Here is a 27,077-nt window from a genome sequence, read left to right on the forward strand (position 1 = left end):
AAATCCCGAGAGACAACGGTCTCTCCCCCTACCCTCGCCCCCCAACTCCCCCCACCCTAAACTTCAGAACAGGAAGCATCTGTCGCCCTGAAACAAGTCACTTATGCCTCGCAAGGAGGCGAACAGCTAAACTAAAACGGTTAGCAACCACGAGATCGGGACGTGGCTGAGTCGGACCCCCTCCATGTGTTTGGATAGAATGTTAACAGCAAATTAGAGGAAGAAAAATAAACAAGTATCTGCGGACCAAGGTATCTAAATTCCGAATTACAGCGCTATACATATCCCAACCAACCAGTTCGGCAAGCTTCGAGTGAGTTTGTACATGCAATCCGAGGCGTAAGCATCAGTGGATAGTTCCAGAATGGAGCCACGGGCTCCGGTGGTAGTGCCGATCAGGGTTCGGTGTCCACGTCCGAACTGCGGATCACAGGGCTTCTGGATAGGTCAGAGTCCGATATGGCTCGTCTCAGAGTCTCGCTAGGGCCAGGAAAACTGCCCATGTCAATCAGGGAGGAGGCCAATGGCTGGGGAGTGGGTCCTCGCTCCTGAGGCTGGGACGAGGAGTGTCGGAGCCGTGCCATCGGTGAACGGGAACCACCACCGCGACGGCCGGTCCTCCTCCGGGATCTGGTCCTGCGTCTCCTGGGCCACGACACGGTCAGGTTCAGTCACTCCGGGGCCCGCTGGGACGGCAGGGGGGGATGCCCTCGGCAGGAGGGGCCTTTCCTCCGTAAGCCAAGTCCAAGCAGCTTGAGGGGAATCGAAGAAGAAGGTCTTATTCTGGAAAATCACCTTCAGTCGGGCCTGGGAAGAGGAGACGATAGCACAGACCGAGTGCCCTAAGTTTTTGCTTGACCTCCTCGTACGATTTGCGCTGTGACTGGACCTCCCTCGAGTAGTCCGGAAATACCATTATCTTGGAGGCCTGGTAGTGCAGCAGTCCCAGTTCTCTGGCCGCCCCCAACACGGCGTCCCTGTTGCGGAAATTAAGGACACGGAGGATGATGGGACGGGGGGGCGCCAGGCGATGGTTTAGGGGCGAGGGAGCAATGGGCCCGCTCCACAGCAAACCAGGGGGAAAGTTTCCCCTTGGGCATCCAGGAGCGGATCCAGGTTTCCATAAAGGTGGCGGTGTTGGCCTTCTCCACCCCCTCCGGAAAGCCCAGGAGGTGCAGGTTGTTGCGCCGCGCCCTGTTTTCAGCATCCTTGGCTCGACAGTGGAGGTCCGAGGTCTGCGATCGAAGACGGGCCATTTGTGACTTGAGGGAGTTGACGTCGTCTTCCACGGTAGAGAGTCGGGATTCCACCTCTGTGATGCGCTCCGTGGCCTTGCGAAGGTCCTGCTGAATTAGGGCCATGTCAATCCGGACCTCCCCTATCTTATTCTCCACAGACACCTGGGACGCGTTGATCGCCTGTAAGATGGTCGAGAGGTCTCCCCCGGCCGGGCTCGAGCCGACCGCCGCCTCCCCACCAGGCCTCCAATCTGTTGTCGCAAAGTGGTCCATCTTTGTTTGGGTCGTGGAGCCGGTGGCCGGGGGGCCGCAGGGTTTGCCCATAGCCGCTGAAGACCAGCCACCGGACGCCGGGAGAGAGCGGGCGGGAGGCGAAGCTGTGTCGTAACCACCCGACACGGTGGTCACGCCGTACCCCAGCTCCTGGCTGATGCGAAACAGAGTCCTCCAGGCGGGGTGTCCTGGACGGGAGGAAGAAGCACTCGAGGCGCCAGACAATCCACCTGCGGTCAGACAGCACCCCGACAGTCCACTCCAGGTGTAGTGTCGTCCGCAGATGGGCCCCAGACCGGGACGCCGCGCGACCAGGACGTCTCAGGGACAGTGGCGGGTACAAGCTTCTGGCCAGACGGGGCCCCCGGGGAGTCCCCCCTGGAAGCTTCCCCATGCTCAGGCCCCACGTGGCTCCGCCGGTTTATAGGGCGTAGGGCCTCCAATGCACGGTCCCCGGGCTGTCCGCAGCTCCCTGAGGGGGCGATCCCCGGGGCCCAACCAAGGCTCGGGCCGGGGGAGCAAAACGGTGCAATAAGCAGGGGATGCAGAGTCTAGAAAGGAGCACCAGGCCCAGCCTCACCCCTCGCGGCCGCCTCAATGAGCCCGACGCCTTCAGCCAGCAGGCGTAGCCTATGGAGGGAGGTCCTCACCTCCGAGTCGCAGCAGCAGCGCCGCTGTCCCTCCGGCAGTGCAGGGGGCCAGTCGTCGCCGCTCCGGATGTCACCAGCCCCGCACGGGCCGCCAGGGGGGCAGAGGTATCGCCCCGCAGATGGAGCGAGGAGTTTCAGAGTCGCCCTCCGCGGAGCCCCGGCCAGTCGCAGTCCTCCGTGGGGTCCCCGGGATCCGGTCAGGCAAGGCGTGGAAAGATCTCTGGGCGCCAGCGAAGGCCGAGGTCTCAGGTGGCAAAGGGGTCCCGGCACCTCCACCCCCGGGGCCCCCACCTCAGCGGGAGTGCCCGCGATGATCTCCTTCAGAGCGCCGGTCTCAGCCCCACGGGGTCTCCGACTCTTCCCCCCGGCGATCGCAACCGGCAGTCTCCTCCAGGCCTAGACTGCCTCATCCGGCCGGGCCCAGGCCACGAGGACCGCAGATGACGTCCGCGGCCACCCGCACCCGGCAGCTCCACACCGCACAGCACCCGGGGGAGGGTCAGCGCCCCCCTGACCCGCAGTCCCGGCCTCTCGCCACCAAGGTAAAAGCGTCCCGGACCTCAGGAGAACCAGGCGTACGGGCTCAGCCCGCGCTGCATGGGGGCCGCCATATTGAGGAGATTGGGCCGATCGCGGCCAGAATCAGAGCTGTCGCAGGACGGATCAAAGGCGGCCCTAGACGACATTGGGGGATAGCAGGCAACACCAGGGTCCCCACACAGGCGGTGGATGGCAGGCAGGTAAGCTGTATAGGGCGGATGGCAGGTGGATGACGGAGGGGGTCCCGGAGAACTCTCAAAGTGCGACCACCATCTTGACACCGCAGGCCACGCCCCAAGAAAGAGCTCTTTTAGGCGCGATTTAGTAAAGGATATGCACTCGAACAGTAAGTTGAATAAATGCTCCAGATCTATTTCAATGAGGGACTGTTTGAGATAAGCTAGCCAGCTAATCGAAGAAGCACGGTCCAAGTCTAGGATGTCCCTTAATATGAGTAGTTAAGAGGGACCGATTCCTTTTTCCAAATTGAGAGCCAAGCTAGAAGAGGAGCAATTTTCAAGGTATCAGAAATGAACGGGAAATATAGTTCATTGTGAATTAGATTCCTTGGGCAGGATGTAGGGCTCGCTAATAATCTCTTTAGAAATACATCTTCTATTGCCTGAATGGGGTTAATATCTGCTAATCACCAAAGTTAGTCATTTGTACTGATTGAGTCCATCATCTGTAGAGAAGATAGTTGTCATTTTTCCTGTGATTTGTCCAGCTGATGGTAGAAGGTGTTCGAGTCCAGCAAGGAAGACAACTGTGGTTCATTAAGGGCTGCTAAAATGTTGTCTTTGGTGGGGTCAGGAGCCTTTCGCACGTAATGTCTCAGTTGGGAAGGTGCATTAATGCACAATGCATACATGGTAGGTTAACTCTTTAGTTTTTGCAGTTCATTCTACACCTGTTCCTGAGCTTCAACAGGATGCATCAGTGAAGTAATGCTACCGGCTGGGCCTCCTGTCTAAGTGGAGACTTACTTTCTTGTGTTTCAAACTCCTATCCTTTCAACAGTGGTTGAAAGCTCCCCAAAATGTCTTTCACAGTGTCCACTCTAAAGCTTAGCTCGAAGTTTAACTGCTTTTGCTCCTCAGCTGTGACACCTCAAATGGGGTGTTCATGCGTGTTTGTGCGACAAATGTTTTGGCTTTGGTCTTCTCTTGGCCAACAATGCTCATCGTGGAAAACCATTTTTAACTTCACAGTCCTCTGTAGACAAATTCTGGTGGTGTTTGTTGTTTACTTTCTTAGGCAAGGACAAAGAGCTTTGCACTGTTATGCAGTCGTTACATTGACAGTGAGCCAGTAGCCTTCTCGGTCTGTGTTTTTCTCTCTGACAGCCATTGTGTAGGGGTTTGTTGCTAATTTTTATCTGCTTCAGCGGGTCTTTTTGTTTTTGTTCAAGTTTTGCCATTTGGAAAGTCTCTTCCATTTGCATTGCATGGGCCCTAAATAGTTCCAGAGATCTGGAAAATATCATTATGGTATGTTCTTTAGGCAGATGTATGTCAGTACAACGCGATCTAAAAGATCGCGGTACTTGACAACGCGAGCATTAGGGCGCGGATTTTGGAATCTTATAATTTTATATTCCAACACCAGTCCACGTAACAGTAGGGAAGGTGTTGGAATATAAAATTACAACATTCCTTGCCCAACAGCGCCATCCAGTGCAAGCGTAGTAACGACTTGCGTTGTAATGGCAGGGTTATAAATGCACTGCGGTGTAAACACCGCGTTCTAAACGATGTTTACCTCTTTAGGCAAGCATTGCGAGGTAGACTGCAACTGATGTGGGGTTACTTGTGGTCCTGTCTAGAGGGCACCTGACCTTGGAGTTCAGACTGGACTGTTCCTCCTGGAGCAGGGCCAAGGCTGATTTACATAGGGCTAATTCATTCAAGAGTAGCATAGTGGATGAAAAATAATAGGCTAGAATTTGACCCTGAACAATAGTCAGTAGTTGACATTAATTCTGGCATTTCTTCATTCACTCTTTTTGTTGTACCATTATACTTTGGCACAAATGGAACGTATCAATGGATTTGGCATTTTCATATCTGGCTTGTTGCAGCAAGAATCATTGGCAGTTCCAGTATTGTGACAGCCATCTTTGGGTGTTCATTAATACCTGTGTTTGTAAGTGTCAGAAACATGCTTGAACTTCCTCCCCAAGCAGTGTAAGAGCATAGACCACTTTTAGGTGTAATCTGTGACTTTATTGCTTAAAAAAAATATTCAGCCCCCATTTCTACTTTGGGAGCCTTGGTGGCTAGTGAGACATGTTATGTTATGTTAGTGGCATTTGTAAAGCGCATAACTGCCCAAAGGCGCCTAAGCGCTAATTGCGATTGAAAAGGTGTTTATAGGTGAGCCCCATGTGCCACCAGCTGTACCATCCTCTTCTGAGATTGTTGTGCTGACTGGAAGATCACTGCTTGAATATGCTGAGGATTGGTACGATTAGTACAGATGGACTAAAATGGTTACAAAAGTCTATGGTGGAGTTGTACAAACACACTCGGGCATGCATACGCACACTCCAAAAATCCACTATTCTCATTTAGGAAATGGCTACAAATGTGGCAGTCAAATATGCCCTGTTGGGTCACGCCTTGTGCCCTGGCTAAATGCCCCTGTCTGATGGTCTGCACTGCTCTCCACTGGTACAAAACAAATATGTGCAGTGGCTGTAATTGCTGTCCCTACCCTGATGGAGAAAGAGACACTTTCACCTGACCACAAAAAATCAGCACCTGAATGACTGAATGTTGGGTGTTCAGACATCTGACAATACTGGAAAACACCCCATATCAATAAATTGTATAACACACCCACCCCCTCGCCCACTGCGAAAGGTTTTGTACATTGTCAGGTGCCTGTTTCTATAATCCGACCACCTCATACCTCCCTTGCACCTTGTCCACTCCCACATGCTCCAGGCCTGATGAGCGCATGTCTTTTACAGGGAGAAAGAAACGCTGGAGTCCTCATTGCAGAATCTTGTACAACAAGCAGATACCACTCAGCTTGAGCTAGAGAGGCTGAAGGCTGTAAATACTGAATTACAGCAGCAGAGGAACCTACTAGAAGAGCAGAAGGAGGATCTCTTAAAGGAGAGAGAGCGAAACCGGAAGGAGCTCGAGCGGGGGTAAGTACCACTTCTTTATTCGCAACAGTAGCTGTGGTTGAAGTTCTTTGGGTGGATCTTGTGCCTGTAAAGTGTAAATGACGGGTGCTCCAAGCAGTGTATGAGGCCAGTTGTTAGAGACTTTTAGAGAATGGAAAGCCTTATTGAAGTGAATGAGAGAAGGTTTTGGGAATGAATGACTAAAGACATTTGGTAGGTGAATCTGATGAGAATGTGGGAGACTCGAAAAAAGTGTATATACCCGGAAAGAAAGCGGTTCAAAGCTGTTTAGGAGGCAAGTGGTTAGAATTGAGAGAGAGCTAGAAGTATAGTGGCCACAAATTTGTAAAAGTAAGACTTCATAGATGTGTCTAAAACTCATCATGAGAATGAAAGAAATTCATATAATGTGAATGATCAATTACAATTTAAGGGAAACATTATAGCAATGTATGGCATTGGTTATCACAAATCATAGTCCCAAGGGAATATATTTGGATTGAGTGAAACTCCAAAGAGGTATATGAGAACTGGAATGAGAATACGAGAAGCTCAGTTTAAGTGAATGATGCTAATAACTAGGGGTGAAAGAAATCCTATAGAAGTGTAATGGGGCCAGAGATTAGGGTTTAATTACAATTTAGAAATATGGGACAGTAACAGGTGGAATAAATTAGACACCGCAAGTGCATTATGTAAGTGATGACAATTAGGACTACTGTAGTGAATGTGCCTGCTGTTTAAGATTGAGAGAGACTTCAGAGAAGTGTGAACACTTGATCTGAAAGTTAGTTGTTGATTCCTTACCTTAGAATTTCCCCCAGGCGTCACACTGGATCCAGAGATATTTTCTTAGCAGTATGTCTGTGTGCCGGTAGGTGGCGTCGGTCAACTCCGCATCCGTCAATGGTGTCGTGTTTGCCGGTGCCTACTTAGACACCACCCTTGCACGCTGATGTCAGTTCTTTCTTTTTTCATGCCAGCCTAGCACAGATCCAGAGAGAGCTACACCTTGGTCATTTTTTGACTAGCCTTTTTCTAGGTTTTGTCGACATCTTTTTCGAGCCTTCGACTCCTTGTGCGTGAGAGATGTCCCAGCATCTGACCGGTTTCAAGCCTTGTGATGATGTCTGTGACAAACCCCCACCCCGTGTGCCTGCGGTGTCTGGAGTGCGACCCCGACCCGAAGTCATGCTCCAAAAGGGCAGGCCATGCATCCGAAGACTTTGCGGAAGTTGTCCCGAAAGTTACTGGAAGCCCAGCGGTCAGCTCTGCATCATTCCAGGTCTTGTTCGAGTGGAAGGTCTCAAGGCTGTTTGCGGAGCCCCCCACTCCTCGTATCACTCCAAGTCGTCGAGGTCTTCAGGTAAGTTGAAACACAAGAAGTAGGTGAAGAAGCACAAATAATCTGTCTTTTCCCCTTTGGTCAGCTGATGCGACGCGGTATTCGGAGAGTCGTCACTCAAAGGTTCTATCTCCAGTGCCTGATTCAGGTCCAACTCCGCGCCTCCCCCACTTTCCGAGAGCCGGAGCGTCCCCTGCCCAACACACACAATTTTACGAGACCTTGCACCTCGTATTTGGGCAGCCCAACTGTGCCTGCACCCCTTTGTACAACGCAGGGCGGGTCGGGGGTCCTGGCCCTTCAGTGCTGGCAGCTCCTGCACCGGAGGGCCCGGCGCCGACGCCGACGCCCCCAGCACTAGCCATGCCCCTGGCCGGCGCTGCCCTGATCCTGATATCTGAGAGGGACCCGGATCCAGACCAACGCCACTCGATGTCGGAACCGACACCGGAGGGGAATTTTGTTTCCCTGTTCATCCCTGGTGTTCCCTACCACCCAGATGGTGGTGATGAGTACTGGGAGGGGTTGCCTGACCCTTTAACAGACTAGTTTGAGGAACCGGACTGGCCAGAGGACTTGGGTGACGCCAGTGGTCTGGATGGCATGCTTTCTCCACCTACCCTGGCTACATGCTGTGGAGGAGGGAGCATCCTATGCTGTGGTGGTGCAAAGGGCAGCCAAGGTCGTTTGCCTTGAGCTCCCTTCTTGCAGTCAGGACGAATCTTCTGACAGAGGTGTTTCAGCCTGCGGCATCCATTTCTGAACCTCTATTGCCCTTCAGTGAAGCCCTCACTGACATCCTCTTGGGCAGCTGGACCAAGCCCAGCACAGGGGCTCCTGTGGAAAAGACGATTGCCCGCCACCACCGCCCGGCCCCAGGCGGCCCAGTGTTTATCACCCAACACCCTTCCCCTGAGAAGATGCGATTCCAAGCCTCTTCTTCAAAGGGTGCATTCCCTACTTCCCTTCCAGATAGGCAATCCAAGAAGCTGGACCATCTTAGGAAGCGCATGTTCTCTTTCTCCAGCTTAGCACTGTGGTCTGTAAATACCATGTGCCTCTTGGGCCTATACTACCATACCATCTGGGAAACGGTTGGGCAGGTGCTGCCTCAGTGGCCGGAGGAGGCCCGGGCCGTTCTCTCCCAAGCAGTGGCGGATGGTAGAGATGCTGCCAAATTCACGATACGTTGTGGATTGGATACCACTGACTCACTAGGCAGAACGATTGCCACATCGGTAGCCCTTAAGAGCTACGCCTGGTTGAGGACATCTGGCTTTCCGGGGGATGTCCAGTCAACTTTGATTGTGCATGCCCTTTGATGGCTGTCGTCTTTTTGGTGACAAAGCAGATTCAAAGCTAGAGCGCTTTAAAGATTCTAGGGATACGGTTAGATATTTGGGCCTCGCTGCCTGCTTTTTGTCCCTTCTGGGGCTATGGGAGGGGCATCCAGCCAAGTCCGGCCCAGCCTAGCCACCGGTTCACGCAAGCTGCCCAGCCTCTGTGTGGCTTGGACGTGGGACCCAGAGATCTCACAGGTCTGGAAGCCAGCGGACGGGCTAGTCCACCTCCCCTCTGGCCCCAGCCTCCAAACCTTCCAAGTCCAATGTTTCAGGCTCATCAATAGCCAGTGGAGGCAGGATTCACCATCACCTCACCCACTGGTAATCTACTACATCGGACAGGTGGGTTTTGCAAATAGTCTGGAGGGGCTACTCCCTCCCCTTCAAGACTACCCCTCCTTCCATGCCACCGTCTTTCAATCGCATATCAGAGAATCATTTGATGCTTCTCCACCAGGAATTCTCAGATCTCTTGACCAAGGGAGCTATAGAGAGGGTCCCTGCACCAGAAGTAGGTCGGGTTGCTATTTCCGCTACTTCCTGGTGCCCAAGAAGGGAGAAGGCCTGCATCCTATCTTAGACCTCAAGGCCCTCAACCGCTTCCCCCGGAAGGAGAAGTTCAAAATCTTCACGTTGGCTCAGGTCCTGTCTGCTCTCTTCTGGGGACTGGTTGGTGGCATTGGACTTGCAGGATGCCTATTTCCATATTCGCGTCCTGCCAGCCAGCGCGATCATCGTGGGCCACGAGCACTTTCAATTCACCGTGCTACCCTTTGGCCTTACCAGTGCCCCTCAGGTGTTCACAAAACTAATGGTGGTGGTCACAGCTCATCTGCACAGATCAGGGGTTCCAGTTTTCCCCTATCTCGACGACTGGCTGTTGAAGGCGGACTCGCCCCAGGCTGTCATCTCCCACCTCCGGACTACGACGGACCTCCTGCAATCTATGGCGTTCACTATCAACGTGCTGAAGTCACACCTGGCTCCCTCTCAGATGCTCCCTTTCATCAGAGCTGTCCTGGACACAGTGCAGTTTTGGGCATATCCTCCCAAGCAGCGAGTCTGGGATACTCAGGCTTTGATACCGATGTTTCAACCTCTGTCCCGGATTTTAGTGAGAATGACTCTGAGGCTGCTGGGCCTCATGACCTTCTGCATCCTGTTGGTGGATCATGCCAGGTGGCATATGTGGGCTCTGCAGTGGGACCTGAAGTTCTAGTGGCGCAGCATCTAGGGAATCTTTCCGACTACGTCCAGATCTCGGAAGGAACTGCACAACAACTGCAGTAGTGGTTAACAAACCAAGCTTGGGTCGGAGGCAGATTCCTCTCCGTTCCCCAACCAAAGATAACGGTGGCAGATGCGTCACTCTTGGGATTCGGTGGTCATCTGTGAGAGGCGGAAATCAGAGGCTTCTGGTCTCCAGTGGAGTCCGGGCTTCGTATCAACAAGTCAAGTCAAGTCAAGTCATAAAATTTGTATAGCGCACTACATACCCAGAGGGTTTCAAGGCGCTTAGGAAGGGGAGGGGGATTATTTGTCAAATATCCACGTTTTAAGCTGCTTTCTGAACGCTAGGTGATTCTGGGTGAGGCGAAGGTAAGCGGGGAGTGAGTTCCATGTTTTGGCAGCCAGGTATGAAAAGGATCTGCCTCCCATGGTGGTCTTGTTGATGCGAGGTACAGTGGCGAAGGCTTGACTGGAGGAGCGAAGTTGGCGGGAGGGGGTGTAGAATGACAGTCGCGAGTTGAGGCAATCTGGTCCGATGTCGTAGAGTGATTTGTGTGCGTGGGTAAGCAGTCGGAAAGTGATCCTCTTATTGACGGGTAGCCAGTGGAGGTCTTTAAGGTGACCAGAAATGTGTTCGTTGCGTGGGATGTCTAGTATGAGCCTGGCTGAGGCGTTTTGGATTCGTTGTAGTTTCTTCTGGAGTTTAGCGGTGGTGCCTGCGTATAGGGTGTTTCCGTAGTCCAGTCGGCTCGTGACTAGAGCGTGGGTGACTGTTTTTCTTGTTTCAGAGGGGATCCAGCGAAATGTTTTTCTGAGCATGCGAAGAATGTTAAAGCAGGAAGAGGATACGGCGTTGACTTGTCTGTTCATGGAGAGTGAGGAGTCCAGGATGACGCCAAGGTTCCGTGCGTGGTCTGTCGGGATGGGTGCTTTTCCGAGGGCTTCCGGCCACCAGGAGTCGTCCCATGCAGAGGGGGATGTACCTAGGATGAGGACTTCTGTTTTGTCTGAATTCAGTTTCAGACGGCTTTGTTTCATCCATTCGGCGACTTCTTTCATTCCTTCGTGTAGGTTCGTTTTGGCGGTGCTGGGGTCCTTGGTGAGAGAGAGGATCAGTTGAGTGTCGTCCGGGTAGGAGATGATGTTCAGGTTGTGTTGGCGGGCGATGGTCGCTAGGGGGCTCATGTATACGTTGAAGAGGGTGGGACTGAGTGAGGATCCTTGAGGTACGCCACAAATGATTTCAGAGGCCTCGGACTTGAATGGTGGGAGGCGGACTCTCTGGGTTCTTCCGGTGAGGAACGAGGTGATCCATTCCAGTGCTTTTCCTTGGATACCGATGTTTCTGAGGCGTTGTAAAAGGGTGCTGTGGCAGACAGTGTCGAAGGCTGCAGAGAGGTCGAGGAGGATGAGGGCGACTGTGTCTCCATTGTCCAGTAGAGTTCGAATGTCGTCTGTTGCTGCGATGAGGGCGGTCTCAGTGCTGTGTTTGGCTCGGAAGCCAGATTGTGAGGGGTCGAGTGATTTGTTGGCTTCGAGGAAGGCGGCGAGTTGGTTGTTGACAGCTTTCTCGATGACTTTGGCCGGGAATGGAAGAAGCGAGATGGGGCGGTAGTTTTTGAGTTCGGTGGGGTCTGCTGTTGGTTTTTTCAGAAGGGCGGTGAGTTCAGCGTGTTTCCAGTCTTCTGGGAAGGTAGCGGAGTTGAAGGAGCAGTTGATGACGTCTCGGAGGTGCGGGGCTATGACGGAGTCTGCTTTGTTGAAGATGTGGTGAGGGCATGGGTCTGTGGGGGATCCGGAGTGGATGGAATTCATCAGGCGGATGGTGTCCTCAGTGGAGATAAGGTTCCAGGCGTTAAGGGTGTTTACGGGGGGAAGATGGTCAGCAGATGGTAGGGTGGGTTGGCTTCCGGGTTGGTTGTCAAAGCTGTTGTGGATGTCAGCAATCTTGTTGTGGAAAAAAGAGGCTAGGGAGTCGCAGAGGGTTTGAGATGGGGTGATGTCGTTGGAGTTGGCCGCGGGGTTGGAAAATTCCTTGACGATGTTGAATAGTTCCTTGCTGTTGTGGGCGTTGTTGTCAAGTCGATCCTTGAATGCTGTTTTCTTGGCTTTTCGGATCAGTTGGTGGTGGGTGCGGGTGGCGCTTTTGAAGGCGTCCTTGGTGCTGGTGGATGGGTCTTTTTTCCAGGCCTTTTCAAGGGAGCGGCACAGTTTCTTGGACTTCTTGAGATCATCGTTGAACCATGAGGCCTTCTTGTTGCCAAGTTTGTGTTGACGTTTTTTCAGTGGTGCTAAGGTGTCGGCGGTGTTGGATAACCAAAGGGTGAGGTTGGAGGCGGCTTCGTTGGCGTTGGAAGAGAGGGCTGGGGAGGTTCGAAGGAGCGATGTGGAGATCTGATCCGTGGTGATTTTGTTCCAGTTTCTTTGTAGAGTTGGTTGGAGGTGGATGATGGGTTTCGGCTTGTTGTAGGTGAAGTGAACGCAGCTGTGGTCGGTCCAGATGAGATTCGTAGTGTGGCTGAAGGAGACATGGTTGCTGGAGGTGAAGATGGGGTCGAGTGTGTGACCTGCGATGTGGGTGGGGGAGGTGACCAGTTGTTTAAGTCCGAGGTTGGCGAGGTTGTCCAAGAGGGTGGCGGTGTTGCGGTCGTTGATCTTTTCAAGGTGGAAGTTGAGGTCTCCCAGAAGGATGTAGTCTTTGGAAGGGAGCGCGTGTGGGGTGATGAAGTCCGTGATGTCTTCACTGAATTTTGCGCGGGGTCCTGGTGGTCTGTAGAGGAGGGTGCCTCTGAGTGTGGTCTTGGGGTCGATGTGGATCTGGAAGTGAAGGTGTTCAGAGTTGGCGAGATTGACGTCTGAGCTGGTTGAGATGCGGATGGATTTCTTATGGATGATAGCGATTCCTCCTCCTGTATGGTCGGTGCGGTCCTTGCGTGTGATCTTATAGTTATCAGGGATAGCGATGGCGATGTCAGGGGCGGAGGAGGCATTCATCCATGTTTCCGTTAGGAAGGCGACGTCAGGAGAGATGGTGTCTAGGAGGTTCCAGAGGTCAATGGCGTGCCTGTGGACCGAACGGGTGTTGAGAAGGATGCATTGTAGGTGGTTGGGGTCTGGAATCTGTGGTGTGGTCGTAGCGGGGATGGGATGTTGTCGGTGCCGCTAAATTTGCAGGAGAGGCAGGAGAACGGTCCATGGGTGCGTCCAGGAGCGGCATGGACGCAGTTGGGGGCGCGACCAGGGTTAAGGGCTAGGAGGGTGCTAGAGCCTTCGGAGATCAGACTGGCACTGAAAGCATTCCTTCCCTCTCTCAAAAGGAAAGTGGTGCAGGTGTTCACGGACAACATACCCGCCATGTGGTACTGCAACAAACAAGGCGGGGTAGTGGACCCTTTGTCAAGAGGCTCTTCGCCTCTGGACATAGCTGGAACATCAGTGCATGACCCTGATAGTTCACCAATAGCAGATTATCTGAACGACAGGGTGGATGAACTCAGCCGCTGGTGCCTGGTTGATCATGAATGGTGTCTTCAATCGGAGTTGTTGCAAGGTCTCTTTCAGTGGTGGGGAGAGCCTTGGTTAGATCTGTTTGCCACGGTTGTTGGAGTCTCCAACGCTGCACTCGCTCAGCGACGCTTTTCATTGTGAGTGGAACTGCAGCCTCCTGTATACTTTTACACCTGTCTGCTTCTGCTCCAAGTGCTCAAGTAGATCAAGCATGACCGGGCCTAAGTTATTCTGGTGGCTAACGACTGGGCACGATGAGTCTGTTACCCGAGCTCCTGTGCACGGGCATGGATCCTCCAATCAGACTGCTGCTTCTGGAGGATCTTCTGTTGCAGCAGCAGGGGACGGTTCTTCACCCGAACCTGTCCAGCCTCGACCTCCTTGCGTTGAGATTGAGCGGCAACAGTTGACTGCTTTTAACCTTCAGCCAGAAGTTTGTAATGTCACCTTGACAGCCAGGCATCCCTCCACTAAAGCGGTATACGCCTGTAGATGGAACAAGTTTGTGGCATGGTGCACAGCAAAGGCTGGGTTTCCCCTTTCAGCCCCTCTCTCACAGAAGTCCTCTTGTGTATACGTTTGTTGGCCCAGCAGGCTCTGCCTTGGCACTCTTAAAGCTATTTTGCTGCTATCTCTCCTTTTCTCCGGCTGCCAGATCAGCCCTCCTTATTCAGGTTCTCTATTTTAAACAGATTCTTTAAGGACATTAGTCATCTCTTTCCTCCATCTACTTTCATAATACTCCAGTGGGACTTGAATCTTGCTTATCTTATGTGTGCTACTTTCGAGCCTCTTCACAACTGCCCTCCCAGGCTTTGAAGACTGCTTTCCTTGGTGCCATCACCTCTGCTTGCAGGGTGAGTGAGCTTCTGGCTCTATCTTCCAAGCTCCCTTTCTTCTCTGTGCATCCGGACAAAGTAGTGCTTAGGACGAGGCGTTCTTCCTTCCTAAAGTGGTTACACCATTTCAAGTAGGACAGTCGATCACTATGCCCACCTTTCCCACCTCCACACTCTTCCAAAAAGGAGGAGAGACTGCGCCGTCTGGAAACTAAACTTGCGCTGTCCTTCTACCTTGAATGCACCTAAGATTTCTGGGTGGATGATCAACTCTTCGTTGACTATGTGGATTCCAAGAAAGGTTAGGCTGTCCAAAAATGTACCATCCCTCGATGGGTTGTCCTTTGCATGAAGATCTGCTACGCTTTAGCGAAGAAGGATCCTCCAATGGCATTGCATGCTCATTCTACTAGAACTACAGCAGCAAACACTGCATTGACACGTGGAGTCCCACTGCATGATATCTGCCAGGCGGCAACATGGGCATCTCTGCACACATTCACTAGACATTAGTGCCTGGACAGCTAGGTCCGGAGGGATGGCTATTTTGCCCGTTCGGTCCTCCAGGACTTTCTGGTGTGTGCTTGGTTCTCAGACCCTCCTCCAGGGATGGTATTGCTGGAGTATCTATTCTGAGGTAGGGAATCTACAACTAACTGTCTCTTTCAGATGAACAAGTTACATACCTTTGGTAGCGATGTATCTGTAAGTGACATACCACCCCACCCATTCTCCCCGCTCTGCGAACTGACTTCTAGGGGCAGACACTCTCTTACAGGGCCCTAGTTGTGGCACACCAGTGGTCAGTGTCTTTCATGGCTCTGCTATTCTGGCGTGGAACGTCGTGTCAGAACTGATGTCAGCACGCAGGGGCGGAGTCTAAGTAGGCACCCCGACATCATCACGGTAAACACGACACCAAAGAAAGACGCAGAGTCGACAGTTGCCACCCACCAACGTGCAGGGGTACTGCTAAGCAAAAATCTCTGGATCCAATCTGACGCATGGGGAAAAGTCTAAGGTAAGGAATTCTAAACTAACCTATGTCTCTTACAGAGATACATCTCTACAAAAAGTAAGTAACTCGTTCATCAGGAATAAATAAGACCCTGTAGCAGTGTATGAGGCCAATAAATCGTGATGGATGGGACCCCATTGCAGTTTATAAGATCTGTTCTGTACAATAACTGATATTGCAGAAGTCTATTAGTTTAGTGATAGATATGATTAAGACTGTGTTCAAGGGTATGGGGATGTGTTTTGGGCCAGTGATGTGGAATGATGTAAACTCATAGTTGGGTATGAGTGAGACTGTATCTCCTTCCTTTCATGGTGCATGGTCCTATTTTGTTTATATGTACTTAGATGATTGTGGTTTTACTAAGGATTGAGATGTCCCTGCATCTTTTCTTCAGACATAGGGCCATGGAACCTCTGGAGGAGAAGATCTCTGGCCTGAAGAAGGAGCTTGTTATGATGCGGGAAGCACTGAACCAGGCAATGCTAGAGAAGGAGGTCCTGGAGAGTGAGAAGGAAGGGCTCACTCGGGCACTTTCTAAAGTAAGCAGAATGCCCTTTCACTCCACAAATGCACTATCTTGCTGCATACTGTATTATTTCTCTCATACCCCCTCTCTCATCCTTTTTTTGGTTCTCCCTCCTTCGATTCGCACCCCCCCTCTGTGCGTTTTGTTTTAGGCATCTCCTTCCCGTCTTCATTCTCCCAGCTTCCACTTTTCCCATTTCTGTTGCCTGCTTTCTCTTCTCATTTACCCTACTCCCACTGTCCCTTCCTTTGCTATGCTCTTACTCACGTTTATGACATTTCTACTTTCCTCACCTCATCTTTTTTCTCTTTTTCCCATTTTTTGTCCACGTTTCTTTCCTTGTTCACTTTTTTCTAACATCATTGTTTTTCTTGTCCCCTCATGTGTCGCTTGTGTTCATTGCAATGTCCAGTCTTCTAAAGATATTTTCTTGTTTCCTACTTCCTCTGTCTCCTTTTAACTCTCCTTTCGAACTGTGTTCCTTTTCCCTCTCTCTTCAAAATTTACTCTCTTTTTCCCCCTATGCACGTATGTCATGTTTCCATAGCGCAGACCTAGCCAAAGGTCCATTTGTATGTATTTACTCCACCTTTCGCCTTCAAATCTCTTTCCCTACCTCCCTTCTATTATTCTTCATTCACTTACCCCTTATATCCACTTCTATCCACTTCTTTGCCTTTCCTGTCATCATTCCATGTTCTTCCTCTTTAACTTTCTAGCTCATCCTCCTTCTTCCCTTGTTCCCTCTGTTCATCCCCTACGTTCCCTTCTTCCATCTCTTTTCCCATGTCCACATAATGCTTTCCTTTCAGGAATTAAGGAAGCATCCTTCCCTCCTTTCTCTAATTTGTCTTCTTGCATCTTTCTCTACCTTCACCTCGCCTTTCTTCTGTTTTCAAGCTTTTTACCTCCCTTGTTCCTTCCTTCTCCTCATGCTTCTTTCACATTTTTTGCTTCCCTCATTATCACTTTCTCCCTCTCTCTCTTACTTGCTTTTTCTTTCTTCCACACTTACTTCTTTTTACCTTTTACTACAAATGTTGTCTTTCTTTCTTTCCATGCTTTCAGAAATAAATCCTTCCTTTCTTCTACAAAATCGTCCTTCCTTTTCTTTCTCCTCTACTCTTCATTGTACCATTCACCTCTTCTTCCTTTCTTTTCATTACATCCTTCACTATTATCATTGTTTCCTTCCAGAATAACCTCCTTAACTATGTCTCCCTTCCCACTCTCTTCCTTTCATTCTCCACCTCCCACTTTCCGTTTATCTTTACCCACTTCTTTTCTCTTCCTTCTAACACCTCATTGACCTTTCCCTTCCGTCTCCTTCCTTTACCTCTATTCTTTTTCCCCATCCCCCATTTCTCCTTCTATCGCCTCTTTACATCCACCTTTCCATGACTCCTATTGGTTCTTTGTCCCTATATTATCTATTTTCTCTCCCTTCATATTTCCTTCTTCCCTTTCCTCTTAGCCCTCCGTCCTCACTTGCATGTCTTCATATCGTGACTTCCTTGTGTTCAGAATTCTTTTCTTTCTTTAGTTATGTATTTATTTTATGGTTTTATTTGGCACAGACCATACCACCATTGACATCCTAGCACCTTACATTCATAGGAATACACATTTCCAAGGTATCACATTTCAAACAACACTGTTTAGAGGTATAACCATACAAAGGCAAACAAATAAAGAGATAGCAAAGTGCCGGTCTTCCACGTCATGTTTCTTGACCTCGGAAAAATCTTCAAGCCACTTGTCAACAGTTATACAGTTTCTTGTTGTAGTTTCGAGCGAGCAATACTCTGATCCTCTGTAAATGAAATGCCCTGTTTAATTATAAATATTTCATTTCTTTTATTTCTTGAATTTAGTGTTCTTTGTGCCGTAAACTTCTGTTCCAGAATCTCAGGGCTGCCGTAGAAAAGGATCAGTTGCATGTTTATTTCTTGAATTTTTGAATTTCTAGCATGGGGATTTCTTTGTTACAATGGATTTTGTTCTTTATATAGTATTTGTATTGAAGCATCACGGTGTGGGTCTTTGTTTCTAAAAATGCATTGCCTCTCCATTGAAAACTTGCTGAACATTGCGATGTGGTCAGATTTTTTTCTATAGGAGATGAGACATTTGCATTTAAGACTGTTTTCAGTGGCGAAAGGCCAGATATATTTTTGGCTCAAAAGTGCCAAATCCATAGTCTAGTCTAGATAGAACAAAGTAAGGATTTTACTAAGGTCTGACATTTCTTAAGCTGAAATGTTGCCTTTGAGTAATATTAGGTATGTAACTAAAGAGACCCTGAATGGAGCATTTTATCTAGTAAAATAATAACCCCACAATCTTGCTTTATTCACGGAGATCACAGGGTGATAACGGCTCACATTTGTGAGGCTGTATGCCCTAGTTAAGACAATGCTGGACCTTATGAGGAACTTTTTCAGTCACTAATGCAAGTCACAGGGGAGATTTTTTTTTAAGGGGATTTACATTGTTTGCAGAACCCTAGAATAGATTCCTCAGTAAGATTGAAAAAGCACTTAAAGCCTAAAGCTGTGAGGGTTTAACAGAATTATCAAAAAACCCTTGCACTGATTGATCCTTGGAGAGAGTCTTTTCCAACAAAAATAGAATATACATGTTTATCTGGACAATTCCATAGTCCTTCTCATATTGATTATTTTGTACTTTCGAAAGCCCTGGTTTTTATGGGCCAGTGGACGCTCCCTAACAGTTTTTCAGATCATGCAATTCTTGCCCTAGAGGTATTGCTGGAGAAAGGTGCACCACAAATCAGGAGATGGGTTTTTTAATAAACAGTACTTACAGGAGGAAGTTTGGTTCTGGTTATGTAAAGAGGAGATAAAGGAATTTCTGATTAGGAATCATGCGGCCCCCCTCCAAATGTAGCATGGGATGCTCTAAAAGCATATACAAGGGGACTTGTGATAGTGAACGATGCAGCAAATACTGGAAGTGCCAGACAACAAAATCAGATTTTGGAAAAGACTGTTCAGGATATAAAAGATCCATTTCTAAGGCATACGTCGATGGTAAATAGGAAAGCACTAGACAAGGTCAAACAGGTATAAAGTGATTTGTATTATACTAAGTGTGGTGCATTGAATCGTGCTCATATGCAGAAGGTTTATGAGGAGAGTAATTTTATGGGGACATTTTTAGCCTGGCAGGCACAAGACCAAGCAGCATGATTCATCCTTTGAAGTGCCCAGATTCTGGGGTTAGGTGCAGGGAGCAGGGGAAATTGGAATAAATTATACTCGAACATTATAAACAGATTTAAAGTAAGAATCAAGTGGTTGATAAAGATGCTCGAGGGAAGTTTTTAGCGGGACTACATTTAGACCCGCTAAAAAATACCCTAATGCAATGTTGGAGGGAAGTCCTATACTGGCTTCATTTAGTATGGGGAATGTGGTTAGCTTTTTAAGAAAAAAAAGAGGGTGTAGATCCAAACTTTTATCATCCAATTACATTGCTAAATTCAGATAATAAAATAATTATGAAACAATTGACAAATAGATTACATTTAAAAGCGGCGACATTGTTTTATTAGGATCAGAACGGTTTTATTATCAGATGTCAGCTAAGCACAAATATACATTTTACTTAGCTGAGGCGTGGACTATTTTTCAGTTAATTATACATTACCCATAGTTACCCTATTAGATGCGGACAGGGCATTTGCCCTCATGACCTGTGAAACGCTTTTTTTGTATCTTAGCCAAGTTTGGGGTTCATTCCCAGATCACTGGGTTGATATAGAAGATCTATCAGAATGCTGAAGCCAATATCATAATTAAAGCTATAGAGGTTGGTAGATTGCAAGTTCATCGTGGCACCTGACAGGGGTGTCCCTTATCACCGCTAAGAGATGCTCGCAGAAGTAAAGTCTGTGAGACTTTTTTGTTATATGAGGAGCTGGGGGGCTAAAACATAAAGAAAAAATTGTTTTGTGCGCCTGCAATTCAGATAGATTACTCCTAGATATAGTTTCTTGTGTAAATGATCAGCAGAAGAGGTATTTGGGGATTAGATACTCTTCAAAGATTGAGGATTTATAGGATCTCAATTTTGCCCCTTTACTTTTAAAAATACATGCTATGTTTGCACGGTGGACCTCGCTTCCTCTAACAATATTGGGAAGGGGAGGGGGAGGGTTGCCTTGATTAAAATGTTGATTCTTCCCCTGGGTGATTTTCTTTTTTCAGAAACTCCATGTGTTTTAGCAGCATCATTTTTAAGAAAGTGGAGTCTATGTTTACAGCATTGATTTGGCACAATAAAACTGCCAGTTTAGTACTAGGCACTTTATATGAAGAATTGGAGAGTGGTGGTTTAGCACTTCCGAATTTGAAGGGTTATTATTTTGCATATTTAGCACATAATCCGTCCAAATTTAATGTGAAACTTAGATTAGGCGATATTTTAAAGAACAATTTTATTCAGTTGATTCTTAATGAATACGATATCCGTGATGTGCTAACATTAACAAAATCACCTAAAAATGTTCGCTACAAAAGCCTGATGGTTTTTTAGGAGGTGTAAGGATCTCTATAGGAGATACTCTATCCCCAATATTAATGCAGTGAAAGAGCTTGAACAAGGCAGGCAGCCACCCATCCATTGTTCTAGAGCCATGGACCTATCGCTTAATTCTTGGGGTTAGTGGGAAGTGAGAGGCAACAGCACTCATTTTAGGGACCCAGAAGTAATTTTCATAATCAGACTTTGACCCAGACAAAAAGAGAAGGGATACCAAAAGTTGAAGAAGAAAAAAAGTAAACTGTAACAAAAGAGGATAACAGGGATTAAAATGGGCCTGCAAGAGTAAGAAAAAGATACAGGAAAAGCAAGATTATGGAAAAAAAGGCAAGATGTGGAAGCTATACTATGTAGTTTCGGTGTTCAACAGGCCAGTAAGTCTGAAATCCTGTGGTGGCCTCCTAAACACCTTTGGCCCATGCGATAATATTTTTACAATGTAAGAACTGCCTAGACTCCAAACCACTGACAGGGAGTGGTAGTGAACCATTTTGGGTCTAGATCCTTGCTCTGTACTTGTCTCTTTTTATTCAGAGTGCTTCCAAGTTCAGAGGGCAGATAGTAGGCAGTGCAATTTGAATGACAAAGAAGGTTCGAACAACAAGGAAAAGATGAACCACTCCCCCTATCGTTACAGCATGCCTAGCCTATTTGCATTCCCCTTTTTTAGTGCATGTGGCTTTCTTTCAGTGCTGCAACTGAAAAGGTTATTTTGGGAACATACATTGGCAGTGGCAAGGTTATAGTTATTTTGAATAGGGCTCAGTAGTCATTGTTTTTGGAAATTGATATGCAGCCTTATTGTCTCCAGAATAAAGATTATGAAGTATTGCTAATGAACAGCATTTGTCAACATTATGCTCTTTTAGTGCAAAGGGCAGTTAAAGAACAATGTTGTTTGATTGGGACCATAGACATCTTTGCTCTTATGTCCATGGTCAAGTATCTGTGATCTGCCGGGAATTACCCGTAAGAGGGGCTCATGGAAGTTGTAGTAGTTTAATATCTATGGCGCTCTAGTCCACACTTCTGTATCGATCTAAAGCCGTAGTGTTTTGCAAGAAACACCCACAGCAACCAGTTTGATGGTTAGCTTAAGGTTCATTGTGCTAATATCAGACCTGTATTATAATCTGGAGACATCTTTTATTTTATAAGTACGGCTGCCTACTATTGCATAGACCTGTGTTCCCAGGACTACCAAAAAACACTAGGAGTCATGGGATATGTAGTTTGTTCATTTTCCACGCTTGCTATGTATCTAGCTAGTTTGTGCAGAAGCGTTCAAACGTGTTCCTACTTGGACACCGCAAACAAGACAAAGATGGCCAACTTCAAAGTATGTCAAATATGAGGAGACTATGTTTCTGTCTAAACGTATTTCTGTTTGTGGTATGGGTGTTGAAAAGGATAAAGCATTTGTCTATCATAAACCACAGCTTCTTTGTTGTGTTATGCAAATAAGATGTGTCGATATTAGTGTTCATATATCAGTGTGAATGCCTGTATCCCAATGTCCTTATGTCTGTATCCCAATGTCAGTGATCCATGTCAGTACCCCAGTGTTGCGTTCCTCTAGTCTGTGCCTGTGAGTTAGTGCCCCTGTGGCATTCTGTCATTTTACTGTCCTGGTATTGTGTTCAAGTATCAGTATTTTAGTGTGATTATCCTAGTCCCCCCCTTTTTAATATCTCAAGAGTCTCTGCCCCTTGACATTGTCCCAGCATCAATGTCTGTGCCACTTTCAAGATTCCAGTGTCACTGTTTCCAAGTCAATATCCCCATATAAGCATTGGAGCGTCTGTGTCTGTGTCCCAGTGACTATGTTCTTGTATCTTTTTTTATTTTTTTTTATTTGAACAGTTTATATAGCGCTGGCTAGACCCGAAGGTATCAGAGCGCTTTACATGAGGGCATAGCATCAAAACATTTTTACATTGTTACATCAGTCAGGGTTACAATTAACAATAAATGCTAGGGAAAGAAAGACGTGATCTTAACACAGTAATATAAGATATTAGAGCGTAACTTAGCCAAGACTCACGCTATAGGAAAGGTGGAGGATAGAGGGGACAGATAGTCAGGATAGAGGCAGGTGGATCTGAAGGGGGAAGGTACTCAGTGTGAACATAGCAGTCGAGTAGTTGAAGAGAAGAGATAGAGGAGCCATGAAGAACAGTGAAAAGCAATGACCGAAGTCCGGCTGGGTAGGTGATGGCCTGGGGCATGAGCCAGAGCCAGACTCCATTTAGCTGCATGGGACAGCTCCACCGGGCAGCGGTCAAGGGCGTTCAGTCTCCACGGTAAAAAGACACCGTTAAAAGAAAAGAGCAGAATTACAGTAATTCAAAGCAGGGGATAAGGGAGAGACAGGGAGGCAGGGAGAAACTGAGCCCAAAGTCTGGCTGGGTAGGTGACGGGCAAGGGGATGAACCAAGGCCAATCTCCTCAATAGCTGAGCCGAGGAGCTCCACCGGGCGACGGGCACAATGCTCAGACTCCGCTGTCCGGGCAATGATCAGGTGCACTCCGAGAGTGACAGATTGGCGCAGGGGGAGGGGGGTGAAAAACCATGGTCCAGAGGAAATCCAGACGCCATCTTGAGGACAGGCATCGTCCCTGTAGGGCTGAGCAATGAAAAGTTTATCTCAGGAAAGAAATCACCACTGGCAGCCATGTTAGGATCAGGCAGCCATCCGCCTCAGCCTCGAGTGAACATGGGTCCCCTCTCCACACCAAACTTATACCAGGCACCACAATACTTTACGGGGAAAGGATGGGCCAGTCTCTCCCTGCCACCATAGCCCACCTGGACGCATCACCCACCACGGCAGGCCAGCGTGATAGGAGCCGCCATTTTGCCTCGTGCTGGGGGGGGGGGGGATCCGCTCACCTCTGCCCTCAGCTACTGGTGCTTTTGGGATAAAGAACAACCTGTCCAGCCCTTCCGCTGTGGCCGCGGCCACCCTCCACACACTGCGGTCGAGCCACACAGGCAGATGGAGGCTGCAGATCCAGCGATCACGGGCTGCACCCTCGGTGTAACTGATTCGCCTCAGCTGCGTGCGCCCACCGGGGAAGTTGATAGAGTAGCCCCCGATCTCGCCTCAAACCGGTGCAGTTTTCAGGGTCGTTTCTGATGTCGCGGCCCGCGCTCTCCCACCTCTGAAAGTGGGTCCGTTTCACCTCAGTGCCATCTTGAGGCGCGATCGCCAGGGGAGGATTTTGCCGATATCATGGCAAAGGAGCCACTAGCTGGATCGGCGGCCATAGTCCCAATGACTATGTCCTTGTATCAGTGTTACTGTAGGTGTGCTGGTATCCACAGGTCATTGTTCCAGTGTCCAAGTTGGTGCACCTGTGTCAGTGCCCTAGTGTTATTGTTTGTGACTTGGTCAGTGTCCTAGTTTCACTGTCCCCATTTCAAAATCCCCCTGTCATTGTTAATGTCCCTTTTAGTGTCTGTGTCCCAGTGGTAGTATCCCAGTATTAGTGTCTCCATGGGAATGTCCTTTTGTTCATGTTCCTGCTCCTCCCCCATACCTGTGTTCTAACATTAGTAATTGGTCCCCACATCAGTGCCCCAGTGTTACTATTCTCTTGTCAGCACTGTGTTTTATTGTCCTTGTGCCAATTACTATATGTCTGTGTTGATTTGCCTGCGGCTAAGTACTGATGACAGTGCCTATTTGCCACTGCCACTGTAATAATGTCCACTTGTTAGCTTACTAGTGTTGCCTAGTTTATCGCTGCACACATGTCAATGAAAGGCAATCTAAAAGTGCACCAGGGGTTGATATGCATTTGAGGAAGGATAACTTGAAAAAGGTAGAAATATGTATTTTCACAAAGTATGCCAGTTATTACGGCATTTATTGATTTCTCCACGGCGTTTGACAAAGTGGATCGCCAAACACTGGTAGAAAGCTCTCCCATCTTGGTATACCACATCACTTTTTGGGTCTCATGGGGCGTGGCTTAGGCGCCGACCGGGATGGCCGTGTGAGCCTGCAGCTCCGCGCCAGGTCTCGCTAATAATCCTGTTTTATGCCCCTTGGTGCCCCTGGAGGCACGTCTCTGCTAGTCGGAGTGCTGCTGGGCCGGTGGAGAGAGTTGGAACTCCGGCGGGACTCTGATGACGGCAAGCGGACCGGACCTCGGAGATCAGAGGCACCGGAAAGATGGCGGCGAGCGGAGCTCGGAGGCATTAGGAGCTGTGTCCCTGCTCGGTGCTGGCTCACTGGAGGCTGCCTCGCGGAACACCCAGAGCGGAGAACGGACGGAGGCTCCGTGCGGGGAAGACCGGCGGGGCTCTTGGCACCCCGCGATACGGGGAGTGCAGCGCCCCTCCCCCTTCCGTCTCCGAGCACCCCGACGAGAGAGCCTGGAGCATAGAGGGCTGCTCCGGGGCTGCAACGCGGTTGTTTGGTGGTGGCCTCCTGCCCTGGGGACTGGCGGGGCTGCACTGCGGGGGCCGGCAGAGGAGAGATCAGCCGCCCGGGGGCACGGAGCGATGAGGAAGTGACGGCCTGAGCGGCGGTCGCAAGAGAGTACCTGGACCTGGGCCCTTCTGTTCCTTCTGCCCCCACGTGAGTGACTGGAGCTGGGGAGACCATCCTGGGGGCCCGTCTGGAACCCGCTTGATGCGTGGCCTGAGCGAGCGCGGTGGGTGTGCTGCATGGGTAGCACAGATGCCTATGGGGAACTGATTGGAGCAGTGGATAAGCTGGGCCCTGGATAGCGCCCGATTGCCTTCTCGCTGAGTGCTGGGGGGTTGCCACCCTGGTCGCGCAGAGCGCTGATGGCCCCAGTCGACACCCGGCCATAGCCCAACGCAAAGGAGCTGCGAGCGGAGAGACGCCCATAGGTGTTGCGGGGGAGTGCTGAGGCCGTGATTGCAGCTGATGAGCATTGCATACGTCGTGCTTGGGGGCCAGTGAGGGGCTCCGGGACCAGAGGAGACTGTGCAGTGACTGCGGTGGCCTGGGCACCCTCGGCAGCGGCCCGAGTGTTCCGCGTGTTGCGCCTAAGATGGCCGCTCTGGGCGAAGCCCTGACTGCACGACAAGGGCACAAGGACGCACTCGCTCTAGCACAGGGAGACGGCAACCCTCCCCAGCAGGATGCCTCACTGCAAGAACAAAGGCTGAACCAGCGCCTTGATGCCATCCTGGAGGCGATCACTGCGACTAAGGACTCGCTACGCCAGGACATTGCGCAGGTAGCTACAGGATTGGGACTACTGAGGGCAGACCACGCCAAGCTCTCGGAAAGAGTGAAGATGAATGAACAACTACTCCAGGAACTGAAACCGGCGGTGGTGACTGCGGAACATAAATTGACGAATGTTCTTGACCGGCTGGCAATTCTGGAACGGCGTGCGGAGGATGCGGAAAGTCGCAACCGGAGGAATAACGTGAGGGTGGTGGGCCTTCCAGAAAAAGTTGAGAAAGGGGACGCTGTGTCATACATGGAGACCTGGTTCAAGTCAGTGGTGGCGCCGGAGGGGCTGTCTCCCTTCTTCTCTATGGAAAGAGCGCACAGGGTCCCCGCCAGACCGCCCCTGGAGGGCCGACCACCTCGGCCGATGGTGGTCAAATTGCTGCACTATAAGGACCGCGACCTACTGATACAGAAGGCACGATCTCAGGGCCCCTTCCAGGTGGACAATAGCAGGGTCACGATCTTCCCAGATTACACTCAGGAGGTTCAGAAATGCAGAGCTTCCTTTCTATCAGTAAAAAAGGAACTACGTGAAGAGGGGATCCAATATTCTTTGCTCTTTCCTGCGAAACTGAGAGTGATCATTGATGATAGGACCCACTTCTTCCAGACCCCTGAAGAGGCGTGGTCGTGGCTGGAACTGTATCGTGCAGGGACAGATCGTGCACACAAGAGCGGGAGGGAGCGGCCTCAACCGGTACGGATTAGAAAATCCAAGCGTATCCGCTCTCGGAACAAGCTGAAACAGACTGAGCGAGAAAAGCAAATGGCGGCGGACAGGATGGGAGCGCTGGCTGCGACGGCGAACATCACAAGATCGCAACAGGAGAAGACGTCTGGAGGGTCGGAGTCGGAGGAGGAGGGGGAGAAATCCGGGGGAGACGACTCAGAAGCGGGGAGTGCGGGGGGCCCGGTGGTCACACCGCAAACCTCAGATGGTATGCTCAATGAGTGAGGCTGGGGAACGCTGGATAATCCTGTGGTATTAGCTGGTGTGGACTCTCCGGACATTTCTTGGACTACCAGGTATGGGGCTGCACGAACAGTGTGGGGCCATGGGCGTAGGGTAGGGGCTCCGCCTACCCCTGGTCGGCACTCCATTGACCTCTCGAGGCCCTTAAGGCCTTCTGTGGCGGCAGCCACAGGCTAGTACAATGTGTGGGGTGTTAATGATTTGGAACGGGGCTGAAGCTGGGTTATTAGGTCCTGTCCTGGGGAGTGGGGTCTGGGGGGTTGTTGGGGATGTTTTGAAGGGGTTGTACAACTGCTGCAGTGCGGGGAAGAACTGTTGCCTGAGACTTTGGTTTAGAACGGTACATCATGGGGACATTACCTAATTTGAAATGTATCACATGGAATGTTCGAGGGCTGCGTACAATGGTGAAACGTCATAAGGTGCATGCTTACTTAGTGCGGCGGGGTGTTCAGATAGCAATGCTACAGGAAACCCATTTATCCAAGAAAGAATGTGGGGCATTGCAGAAGAGGTGGCGTGGACAGGTTTTTGGCACAACATATTCAGCGTTCGCTAGAGGGGTGCTGATATGGATAAGAGCAGGCACGCCGTTCCAAATGACGAGTCAGCGGATTGATCCTGAGGGCAGATATGTAGTGGTTGAGGGGCGACTTAGTGGCAGAGAA

General features: G+C 49.8%; 1 protein-coding gene across 1 annotated transcript in view; it reads left to right on the forward strand.

Moving 5' to 3' along the window:
- Window positions 1-27,077, forward strand: part of CROCC2 (ciliary rootlet coiled-coil, rootletin family member 2) — a 1,620,686-nt gene that overhangs the window by 578,272 nt on the left and 1,015,337 nt on the right. Inside the window, exons 14-15 of the mRNA XM_086944022.1 lie at window positions 5,676-5,858; window positions 15,517-15,661. Coding sequence (XP_086800148.1) covers window positions 5,676-5,858; window positions 15,517-15,661 — 328 coding nt within the window. The remainder of the gene's footprint in view (window positions 1-5,675; window positions 5,859-15,516; window positions 15,662-27,077) is intronic.

This window comes from Lissotriton vulgaris, chromosome 11 (assembly GCF_964263255.1).
Source record: "Lissotriton vulgaris chromosome 11, aLisVul1.2, whole genome shotgun sequence".
Taxonomy (NCBI): Eukaryota; Metazoa; Chordata; class Amphibia; order Caudata; family Salamandridae; genus Lissotriton; species Lissotriton vulgaris.